The sequence below is a fragment of the Heliangelus exortis genome, chromosome 15, assembly GCF_036169615.1.
Source record: "Heliangelus exortis chromosome 15, bHelExo1.hap1, whole genome shotgun sequence".
Lineage (NCBI taxonomy): Eukaryota > Metazoa > Chordata > Aves > Apodiformes > Trochilidae > Heliangelus > Heliangelus exortis.
Window position 1 is genome coordinate 6,168,866 of NC_092436.1, and position 11,810 is coordinate 6,180,675.

At 48.5% G+C, this 11,810-nt stretch overlaps 1 protein-coding gene across 3 annotated transcripts; it reads right to left on the reverse strand.

The window, feature by feature from the left end:
• Window positions 1-7,062: 7,062 nt before the first annotated feature.
• Window positions 7,063-10,201, reverse strand: LOC139803311 (major centromere autoantigen B-like). Of its 3 annotated transcripts, none has more exons than XM_071759341.1 (5): window positions 10,121-10,201; window positions 8,421-8,509; window positions 8,237-8,343; window positions 7,411-7,464; window positions 7,063-7,225 (listed from the first exon to the last, which is right to left on the reverse strand). In XM_071759341.1, exons 2-5 carry the CDS (start codon window positions 8,437-8,439, stop codon window positions 7,175-7,177), a joined length of 231 nt encoding a protein of 76 aa, XP_071615442.1. In that variant the 5' UTR covers window positions 8,440-8,509; window positions 10,121-10,201; the 3' UTR covers window positions 7,063-7,174. The 3 variants fall into 3 exon arrangements, with proteins under 3 accessions (XP_071615442.1, XP_071615443.1, XP_071615444.1); XM_071759342.1 differs by having other exon boundaries at window positions 8,421-8,496; window positions 10,115-10,191; XM_071759343.1 differs by having other exon boundaries at window positions 8,421-8,496; window positions 10,121-10,139.
• Window positions 10,202-11,810: the final 1,609 nt, after the last annotated feature.

Genomic DNA, 11,810 nt, shown 5'->3' on the forward strand with positions numbered 1-11,810 from the left:
CTTGCATGGTTTAGTTCTCACCATGGCTAGTTTTTCCACCCAAACTGGTTATTTTCTTAAACAAAAGACTGCCACCAGGGAGTCCTCACCAGTTTTAACTTCAGATTACTTCCCAAGAAGGACATGCTCATGGCTCCTGAGCTATGAAATGAGGGTGATGTTAACTACCACAGCCAACTTTACAGTGATGTGTTTGAAAGTTGCTCCCATTACCTCCTTAGCTTGGGAGCAACAGCATTCTAGGGAGCAGCTGCCAACAGGGAAGGAGAGGAGCATCTTTCATCTCCCCAGTCAACTCCTCCAGGAGACACCAGGCTGTTTACTCAGACCTGCCTCGTTCTCTTCCTTCCCTCCTGATTCACTTCACAACCATCCTTATGTGCGTGGACTTCCCAGTGCCTCATAAGCAGTGAGGATGTGCCACTGCCTTTGCATAATGCAGTTAAAAATCAATAAGCCACAACACACAAGCCCATTGGCAACCAGGCTTCATTAGCACCACTGTAAGAACCATTTGTTTTCTTCATTCCATGCAGAGCTGAGCTGGTTCTGAACTCCAAAGAGCTTTCTCTTGTCACTGCTGTATTTATGCTGACTCAGGCCATGACTGCAAAAGAGGGGAAAAAAAAAAAAAAAAAGCTTTACATGCCTAATGCTAACCATTCTGCTAGCTGGATGAGGACTTTGGGTTTTGCATAATGCAGAACAGATCACACTGTATTTAGTAACTATTTGCAAAGTGCAAGAGGATTTATTTTACAATGTTTTATTTTCACTTTAAGTGTGGGGAACACCCCAGGGTCAGTGCAGGGTGAGGAGTTCCAGGTGTTGCTGCAAGAGAAACCAGCTCCTCCTCTGGCTCCCAGCCACAGGAGCTTGTGGTTCAGCTCCAGTACAGCCTTGTTAATGTGGGCCAGACAACATGGGGATCAGGGGTTTCACACTGGCTGTGTTTGCTTGGTTTTAGTGCACAAATATTTGTTGCAAGAATTGACATTTGATTTTGACACATTAGGGATTAAGGAGTGGTGCAGAGGTGACAGCACCTTCCCAGTGGTGCATTTTTTGTGAGGAGAGGAGAGGAGAGGAGAGGAGAGGAGAGGAGAGGAGAGGAGAGGAGAGGAGAGGAGAGGAGAGGAGAGGAGAGGAGAGGAGAGGAGAGGAGAGGAGAGGAGAGGAGAGGAGAGGAGAGGAGAGGAGAGGAGAGGAGAGGAGAGGAGAGGAGAGGAGAGACCTGTCTGCACCTTAGGGTGTCTTCAAAGGCACCACAAGCACTTACTAAACAGGAATATGCACCAGGAATGTCATGACCCCTTTTACACACTGGCCGCCAGCCTCCTCCTCCACAAATGAGACTGACACCATCAGACCTGAAAGTCCTGTTGCACGGAGGTAAAACAAGTTTCCCTGTTACAAAAGCAGCAGAAGGAGGAAAGTGTCAGTGTCACAGCTGAGGAGAAGGAGTGTTGCCATCAGCAAGGGCCATTGGGGCTGATGGTGGCACAGATGTGTAAGAGCCAATGCAGCCCACACAGATCAGCTCCTGGGCTGATTTTGTCTGGTTGGGTGATCAAGCAAAGATCCAGGGCCAAATCCAGCCTCAGCATCTGTGCAGACCCCCATGGCTTACAGCACCCTTCCAGCAGTGCTGTGGCTGCAAGCAAGCCTTGTTGGCCTAAGGAATTATTTTTACACCTCAGTACGTGCAAATAACATGTAGGACACTATATGCATGATACCCCTCCCAGCCTGCCAACAAATACGTCAGCTTCCTGGAATTTTTTGCTTTCTTTGCATCATAATATTTATAGATCCAGGATGTTACTCAATCACCAGGTTTCTTTATTTGTCACACACAGTTCAAAGCTGGTCCTGGTAAGTGAAGCACAAGGAAGTGGGAGCAGGTGGTGTGGGAGACTCTTCATCTGCAGTCACAGCTTGTTTTTTATAAGAAGCACCTTTTCCTTCAAGTCTTTGTGTGCAACAAGGAGAAATTCTCCATGCCTGGTGTTCTCTCAGGCAGAGGCAAGAAGATTGCCATGCTACTCCTTGGTGTTTGGTATTCCAGGTCTGTACTGACAAGGAGTTGGGCAGGAAGCACTCTTATTGATGGCACAGTATTATTCCTGGGCCCTGAAACTACTGTAAGAGAGCTCAGAGAGGCCTTGATTCTCTTAGTAAGGAGATGTAAACAGGGTTACGGAATTTTTTAAAACTTCAATATTTTCCCTTAAAGAAAACTTAGATATTTTCCCTTCTCTGTCATACAGGCTTTGTTGGAGGCATCATCATTCCTTGAGAACTATCACATGGATTGGCAGGACACAGAGCTGGGGTGTAATGTTATCTCATTCCTCGTGTAACTGGGCTTATGCCTGAACTCTTAGAAACTGGACAGTCACAGGGGGAGAGCCCAGATCTGTATCTGGCTCATTTTACTTCTCTTTGGCCAAACATCTTGTTAAATATGTTGGCAGAACATTATCATTTGGTCTTGGAAGCAAATCCCACATAAAATGTGTGGAGATGTCCTTTTCTGTCAGTGATCATGTACAGGCCACATACTACTAAGAAGGGACTACAGCTAAAAGCAAAGTCAGGGTTGTCCCCATTATCTGAGGGGAAGCCCTAGGACTGGTGACAAGACCCTGTTCTGTGGTGCAGGATGCTACAAGCTTGCCTTGATGCATTGCAATTGTTTTATTCAGGTTTTAAGGGCAGCAGCAGATCCCCCACCTGTAGAAGAACCCATGGAGAGGCCCAAAGTCAGTATGGCTCATTTAGCTATCATTGACAGCTTGGGGATTTACCAGGCTGTTCTGTCCCGCTCATTCACCAGCCCACATGGCCTTGGCTCCTTGCCCCAGCAAGAAGGGAATACCTGCCACCTCCCTCATTTCTTCCTTTTTTCACTTTTCCTGTTTTAGCTCCCACTCACCTGACAGAGATGCCAGCAGGGCTGGCAGGCACCCAGCACTGCCTTTTCACTTTGCCAAAGGATGCTGGAAGTGACAGTGGGTGAACTCTGCAGGTGGCAGACCCTGGTCTGCAGTGATGCCTCCCCCTGACTTCAGTGTGACAGATCTTTCCCCCTCCATCTGCTCTTCATCTTGTCTGCTGTACAGATGTTTTTCCAGATGAGGTCTTGTGCATAGCTTCCTCATCCTCTGCCCTGGTCTTTAGTCCTTCAGCTCCAGCATCTCCACCACCAGCAGACTGATAATTCAGTGTCCTGTGTGAGGACAAAAGAGCCCTTGGAAAGCCAGTGGTTCAAATGCCAGCTGACCTGTGTCTGACCATGAAGAAGAAGGAAACTCCTTGAAGACTTGGGGAGTAATGCAGGGGGCTGCTCAGGGTCTTCCTGCATCCCTCCCTTCCCCGTATCCCTAAACACAGGACTGGGGCTGAATTTCAGGCAGGATGAGCAGGGCAGTGTCTCTACCATAATTACAAATAGCTGCCTGTGGGCTCTTTAGCTGGCTGCAATGGGGGTGGCCAGGGCAGGGCTCACTGGTCAAGTAGATGAGGAGTATTTCTGGCTGTGCTTTATTTCTTTCAAGGGCTGGTTTGCCTCCACCTCTCACTGCACTTTGGACAGCAGGTGAATTGTGTTTGGGTAAGTGAATCATCTCCCCATTGCCAGTACAGAGCCCTTTCATAACCACCCACGTCACAGCTTTTAAAGAGGTCAGGTTGTTAGTACTCAGCAGCAGAATTGTCACCCAGAAACCTGTCCTGGTGGATTTGCTGGAGCAAATTGCAGGTTTTCCTTTGCAAGAAGCCTGTCACCATTTCTGTCTGGATTTTAGGAATGTATTGCAGTGAGGTCTGGGGAGTAAAAAGCCCATTCTGCTATTCTAAAAGAGCAAATGCAGAAGTCTGTAGGGAGGAGAAGGGTGATGTGAAAGTTGTGTGTGGTTCAAGTTATCTTTATGAAAATGAATCATAAGTATAGCTCTGCTAAAACTTACAGCTGCTCATCAACATAGCAAGAAGCCTTCATTTACCAATTTTCAGAATGAAAGAATAAGTTGCAGAAGGATGCAGTCTGAAGAGGAGCAAGTGTGAGTGCTCTGCAGGAAACAGGAGAAGACACAGGGATTTGATCTTCCCAAAACACCCTGCATTTGGAAGACTCAGGTTCTGTTTGGGTTTTGCTTTTTTCATTACTCACCATAAAAGCAGAAGAATAGTTTCACAGGAAGCCTCTGCCTAGTGCTCTGCAGAGAGATTAGCAGACTCTAAGCAGGACTACAGGAATCAGCTTTTCTGGGAAAGTCAGGATTTCTGTTTCCATTTTTTAGAGGAATGAAAAAGCGGCTTTAAATTTTCCATGAAGAAGGTCACTTGGGAACAGAGGAAAGATTTCTTTTTGATCTCTACCTTAAAGAGGCTTGTTTCCCCAGTAGGACACTTTATATAATAAAGCCTCTAGGTGCAAGATAAAAACTTTCATCACAAAAGGTCCAGGCTTTCTGTTCTGAAATTGTTGGCATTTATAGAAAAATGTTTTCATTTGCGGGTCATCTCTGCACAAAATGGTATGGAAATCAGCTCTTCCTACACACCTGAGCTCTCTTGGCATCTCCACTGCTCTAAGAATCCTGATGGCCACATGGTGTGCAGGGTCCCTGCCCCCCCCCCTCCCGATGCTGTGAGCAGGGACAGCACAACCCCTTCTGCTTCTCCAGGACCAGCCAAGTTTATTATATAAAGAGGAGTAAATGTGTGTAAACAACACATTGCTTAAGTTGCTTAAGTAACTCCATGGCTGCCAGTTTCTATTGCTGGTCTTCTTTTCCTACTCCACCCCTCCAAAGTCTGACATGATGGGTGTTTGTCATTGCTCTGTCCACACTCCTAGCCACCTGAAGGTACATCAGCTCCAAGGAGCCCCAGGTTGACCCTCGTAGATGTTTCAAGCAAATGAGTTGATTAAATGTGCTACTGAATTCAGACCATACTGACCATACCCAGCAGCACTGGGGAAGCTGCTGACTGTCACATCTTTGGGCAAGCACCCATCTCATCACACTGAGGATGTTCTGAGACACATGTCCCCCAGAACAATTCCTTTCTCACTTCATCTGAGGGTCTGTAGCATCTTCAAAGCCATGTTGGACCTTTTTGCCTCCTCCACTAAGTGTTTAGAGCCCTAATCCACACAGCTGGTGCAAATGCTTGTGCCATAAGCCAATTCACATCACCTGGCCACAAGCCACAGCTGAGATGCACTGAGAACTTAAGGACAACAGATAATTTCAAATTGTTTTCACTTATATAATTGTTTTCACCTCTACAACATTTTGAGGAAATTTGATCAGTTCCACTTGAGGTCAGCATGTGGATGCAGAGGGGAGAGAGCGTGTGGGTCAAGGTGCCAAAGGCAGGACCAAGAACCTCTCAGTATCTGGAAGGACACCTGGATATCCACACAGCCAGTCCTGAGGTGTGTTTATTTTTGTTCTTATGGTCCAAGGATGGTGACATGTGTTATATTTGCAGTCAGCTTAGTGCAGTGGCCTGAAGCAGGAACCATAAAACATAATTAGTGAACAGTAAGCAGCTGAAAAGCAGAATCTCACTCCAGTGAGATGCAACACCTCCCAGCTCTAACTGAGCATCTACAGGCATGTTTGACCTTGGGAATCAGATCCCAGCACAGCATGCTTGAAAAGTTTCCTACTTTTAACTTAAACAACAAAGGTAGGACCTCTGCTTTTTTGTCCAGGTGCAGGGAATGTATCCCAAGAGATTCCCATCCTGCATGAGCATGTGACTGCTAAATGCTGCAACTTAATGTACTATTTGGAAGTACATTTTGTCTTATTCAAGAGTCCTGTGTTACTTGCATGGAGGAAAGGTTGTGATGGCCACAATGGGTTATTTTACATTAAGGCATCCTTATTCACAGAGCAACGAGGCCCTTATATTTGTCCTTTCCCTGCTACAGCCAAACCTGGGAATTGAAACCCAATTTAGCTTTTGGGGTTGTTTATTTTTCCCCTCTTCGTGTTTTCCTTTTAATGTTTGTGCTGGATAATTACGACAACATTCCTCAGTATCTTTCCTGCTGTTTGTTGTGATTATACAAGAGCCAGCTGCATTTGTTCCATGAAAACAACATCTAAAGCCACATTCTGTGGTTTCAAGTAAAATCCTCTGCAGTGTTGACTCTTAAACTCGAGTTTGTTTGAAATCGACATTAATCAGGAAAACACCCTTAAAAACTGACTCCTTTGGGGGGGAAAAAAAAATAAGGACCCTATTACAGCCGGGAGAACTTGTGCTCAAATTGCCACTGAAGTTTCTACTGCCTGTAAGACTTCTGGGCTTGGCCTAACGCTGGTGGATCGGGGTGTGGGCACTGCTCTTTTGGGCATAATCTCCTTCTCCACGGTCCCTTTTCGCCGCAGGGAGGGACCCCGCAGGGACACCGGGCCCCCTCCGGTATTCTCCCTGCCCCCGGCCACGCTGCGAGAGCCTTACAAAACACACGAGTAGTTATGAAACTCGGGAACCCGCTGCCACACGTCCTATCCCCGGTAGATGGCGGTGGCAGCTCATTTTTTCCCCAAATTTTGACCCTGTTTTTCCTGGCTCTGCGCCCGGTCCCAGCCCCCGGCGGGCTGCGCACACGCTCAGCCTCCGGCGCTGGCGGCATCACCGCAGAACGGGAGGGGGTGGTTGAGCTGGGTTTTTTTTCACCTCTGTAGCTGCTTTTCGTATGTTTATGATAAATTTGAAATCACAGTTAGTTGTAACAGCTCAGCACAGCCCCAGGCATTCAGAGCTGCCTTTTGCACAGCTCCTCTGCCTCTGCTCAGGCTGCTCCATCCCCATAGGAAGCAGCGTGGAGGGGACAGGGATGATGTTGGTAGTAGATAATTTGGGGGAATTTATGAAGAGGCAGTCAGCCAGAGCCCCTACATCTTTCTCCAGACTGTTTCATTGCACAAAACCCAGAACCCAGGTCCCCCCCTGAGTGTTGTTCCTTGGCTGTTTCCTTGTCAGGGGACAGATAGCATTGAGGAGGCAGGCTGACTGCTTGAAGAAATAGCATTTCTCTTTGGAGCCTGCAAACAGCTTTATTTAGCTCAAAGTTGTCCCAGGCCCACTCCAGCACATGCTGCTCTTTGTGTCCACATCTCCTCAGCACACCCAGGACCTGTGGTTAAACTTTGTCTTCCTTTTCATCCTCCTTGTCACTGCTGTGGGCCAGGGGCTGGAGCAAAAAGAAAAGGAACATCATGTAAGGGGAGTTCTGGGTGTTTCATGGCCCATCCCATAGTACCTTGTGCTCGATACACCCCTATTCAGCACCCACACAGGGGCTGTAGATGCAAAGCCCATGGAGCTGGTGTGCAGGGGGGCAGTCAGGCCCCAAAACTGAGCTGGTGATGTGGTTACCTCCTCCAAGGTGCTGTCAAAGCTCCTGCTCCTCCTCTCCTCTTCCCCATCTCCCTGCAGGAGTGAACAGATAAGGACAAGTGTCACTGAATTCCCTGGCAGGTACCTCACTTGTTGTTTGAGACAGAGCCTGGAGTGATGTCTGTGGATGAAATGGTTGCCTCTGGACCCATTGTTGCCCATAACTCCATAGAGACCTCCGGAACCAAGAGCAAGGATTCAGAAGTGTGTACAAGTACAGTACAGACAGCTTTGCTGTCCACAGCAGCATCTCATTTGGGGTTGAAATAGAGGGAAAAGGAGGGAGAACTAACTGGGTGCAAAAGGAGAGCTGTCTGCCTGTTAAAGCCATGAACAAAGTGGGATTTCTAGGCCTGTTCCCTGTGGATGGCAGGGTTGCCAGGCACAGCTTCTCTTCACAGACAAGATTTAGATCAGCTGGGGCCAGTGCTTTCTAGTACCCTACAAACCCTCATTGCCAGCCATGCCTGCTGTGCCAAGCATCCTTCCCAAAGGGACTCAGTAGCAATGTGAGAACTCCACATCCTTCGTGTCCCTGCTGCACTTTGCTCCTGCCTCCCTCTGGGACACCAATCCTCCTCACAGGGGCTGGCCCTATCCTTGTCCTTGCTGGAAAGGGACACTGTATATCCCCACATATACTGCATTTCCAGCAGTATGGGTGGTCCAGGGACCCCCCAGCATGTGTTGGCTGGTTTGGGAAATGCTGGGCTCACCCTGTGTGCCGTGCTGGAGATTTCAGGGCTGGAAACCCTCTGGCAAATGGTTCAGCAGTTCATTAGCAGAAAATTAATAATCCCCTTACCTTTTCTTCTTCCTCCTTCCTCTTCTCTTTTTCTCTCTCAGTCTTTTCCTTTTCTTCTTCCTTGTCCTTTTCCTTCTCCTCTTTCTCCTTATCTTCTCGTCCAAACCCTACAACAGGGCAGAGGGAGGTTCATGGCCAGGGTCCAGCACATGCAGACCCACCAGATCCCTCTGGGTTCACTTACATTTCAGGATTGTTGACATTTCACTGAAGCCAAAGAGTTCTGGGGCACAAGGTCCTCACACCTACACAGAAAGGACCTGAAAGAACAACCTGAAGGTGGAGTAAAGTGAGCTTTTCAGGGATGAAAATGCCTCCTCAGCCCTCATTGCTCAGGCTTCCCCCTATGAGAAGAGACCCTGTGCAATTCCTACTCCCCCCAAAAAGCAGGGAAAAGAGCTAAAGTGGTCTGTGGGCCCCAGAAAGTCCATGAAACGGGCAGAGGGAAGGCAGCAGGGGCAAGGGATTTGGTCCCATTTGCTTGCAGGGAAAATCACACTGTTCCTCTGCCACAGCAGGTAATTAGGAAACAGTCTTTCTTCCAGCCACTGATCGAGGGAAGAACATTTATGTTTTATTTTATTTTTTTAGCCCTAAACTTGACATCTTCTAGTTGGTAATTGGGCTTTAAAAAGAGCTGATAGCCTTGATTTGTATTTTCTGGAGAGGTTTTGCACTGGGGTTTGGGATGGCATAAAGGGAGAAGCAGGTTAGATGGGGAAGGCAGGAGTGAGGGAACTGGGTGATAAAAGGCATGATCAGTGCAAAGTTAAAATCCAATTAATAATGAAAAGTAATCTAATGCATCTCCATAATTAGAAGTATGACTACTAATTGAAAACAATTATTTTTACAATCATTTAATCAAATGTTAACAAAAGAAAAAGGCAAGCCCTGGGAAGGTGCAGAAGGTGCAGCTGATGCCTTGACCCCAGGTCCTATGAACCAAAGCTGCTCTTTAGCTCCTGTGGAATGTGCCCATTCCCAAACCTGCAGATGTCCCTGCCTTGTGCCCTCACTTCTGTGGGGTGAGCAGATAGGAAAGGCAGAAGGTATACAGAGGTGGACCTCAAGCTTTGCATTAGGAGATGGGCAGCCAGACCAAAGCCCAGCAGCTGAGGCTAGGAAGGAACAGTCTTGTCCCAGTGCATGCTAAGAAATGCTACCATTGGGGGTTGCAACTCTTTAATTCTCTACCATACCCTTAACCCTGTCACTGGGGACTAACCCAGCTGATTTCCAAGAAATGGAGAAGGCACTGCCAGGCTCTGTCCAGTAGGTAACAACCAGCACCCCGTGCAGCCCCAGCTATGGTTGGCAGCTCAAGTGATGGCTGACAATGCTCAGCTCTTCTTCCAATCCCAAACCTGCAGATCCAGTTCTTCCTGTTCCTTTTGAGCCTCATTTCAGGCAAGCAGGTGTCCCAGCCCCAGATAAGCTGGTTCCCTATAACCTAGGCAGGCAAACCAGCAAAACCCATCAACCATCTCCCTGGTCCCCAAGGACTTGATGCAGTTTTTCCCCACGGCCAAGCAGCATGCAAGTTACACGTGGATCAGACCTCTGGCTGATGAAGAAAACCTGTTTGTTCATACCCCATCAGGTGCAATAGCCTAGATGGCCTTACCCTTCTAGCACAACTGGCTTACAGGTCAGAGGTTTGCACACACCTATACCTTGCACAGGGGACCAAAGTCTCCCCCACAAGCCTCAGGCACGATGTTTGATCCCCATCACCACATGGCATGGGGTGCCAACTGTCCCAGGAATGTTCCTCCTGCACACTCTGCTTCCCCCTGCCCTCCTGCTCTGCTTTACCCTGACAAGCAAGTCTGTAAATCCCTTAGATGACAGAAAGGAGACAGGAAAGTATCTTACCTGGAGCTGGAAAAGCAGGTGGCCTCTTCAATGCCTGGCTGTCAGCTACCAGGGATCTGGATATTTGAGTGTTTTGGTCTCCTCCCCAGTCCCACTTTCAGAGCAGAAAAACTGGCTCTACCACTCACCCTGGGACAGCACATGACACCAAGAACATGACCAGTCACAGAAGTACCTGCAAGAGTTATGTCCTCCAGTATGGGCAGGAGCAGAAAGACTTCCTGACCCTTTTTAAGCAAGCTAGGGCAGCTCTGGAGGCTGTAGACATCCATGGGAACAAGTCCTGAGACCAGGGAGGGCACTGGGGACTCAATTTGGGAATATGTTATGGTCAGGACACCGCTGGAAGTAGAGAAGTGGGGATTTAGGATTTGGCCTTAGAACCATGGTGAGGGAAACTGCCAGCAGGTCCTTTATCCCCTCTCGGTGGGAGGCCCAGGCAGAGCTCAGTATTCCCAGCTCCCTCCCCTGGCTGTCCTTGCTGCTGGCTTGTGCTGCAACCTATCATTAAGCAAGTACCTGTCAGCAGAGAGCAGTTACCAGGAGGTCTAAACACTTGCATAATGTCCTTCCCCTCTCAGGCAATGCCCTCGTTTCTAATAGCACCAATCTGGGATAATAACAGTAACGATAATGTTAAGAAGGTCTTGTGTACCTGAAAGCTAATTTGTTTTCTCTACCTACTAAAAGGTATAATAAAAGGAAATCGGTGGAGCCGCAGACAGGAACACATTGCTGGGCATTGGGCCAGATCCAGGAAAGATGTTTGGTGTCAGGACCAGCTGGCATCCAACCCCACTCCTCTGAGCCACCCTTTTAGGAGGATCTTTCCACACAAACACCATGCTTGACCTTATGTTTAACTGGTGACCTCCTTGCTCACTCCCTGCCAGCCCCAGCTCTTGGTGCTCTGATATGAGAAACCTCAGCCTGCAGCATCCTCCCCTTAAAGCAGCCCAGGGGACAGTCCTACCATCAGTCCCTGAACATGGGGACACAAAGCATCACTCCAGGGAACTGGGTCTCAGGGACTGCCCTGACCATCAAGCCAGGCTGCAGCCCCCAGCACCTTACAGCAGGACAGCAGAGAGTGGCAGCCACAGCCACTTTTAAGTCCCTGGAAGTGCCCCTGAAGGAAAGCAACATGCCAGGCAGCACCTGAAACTCCAGTACGTGGCCTCCTCTGAGCTGCTGTCCAAGTGTAGAGCTGTGAGGGGTCAGCAGAACTCCCAGAAAACTTTAGTTAGCACAGTACTGGGCACTTAGGTCCTCCACTGCCACGCCAAGGAGCCTTTGGCTATGGAAGACCAATCTCTGCTTAAATCACATCACTGTAGACCACTGTTTATTTAGGATCCATTGCACACAACCTGGGAAAACAAGGCCAAAAGGTCTCCTCCTCCCCTTCCTGCCTCTGAGTCAGACCATTTAATTTGTGCTGTGGGTGACCCAGGACAGCTGTCCCCTTGCTTGGGGCAACCAGTGGCAATGCAGCTGCTGCTTCTTACAAATGAGGACAACTGCTCATGCTGCCTGTGTCAGAGGTTTTGGTGCTGCTGAACGTGAGGGCTTTAATAATGAACATGTCCCTGGGAAGGTGGCTTGGCAGGGGCTGGGAGCAAGTCCCAAAGCCCATCAAGGGGACCAAACCTTTTCCATTTCAAACCTTTCCATCGCAGCTGCCAGAAAGCAGCTT

Coding starts and splice junctions, on each gene's coding strand:
- LOC139803311 (XM_071759341.1), bottom strand. Junction 7,465..8,236: donor GGAAGGAGGAAGAAGAAAAG/GTAAGGGGATTA, acceptor TCACTCCTGCAG/GGAGATGGGGAAGAGGAGAG. Junction 7,226..7,410: donor TTGACAGCACCTTGGAGGAG/GTAACCACATCA, acceptor TTTTTGCTCCAG/CCCCTGGCCCACAGCAGTGA.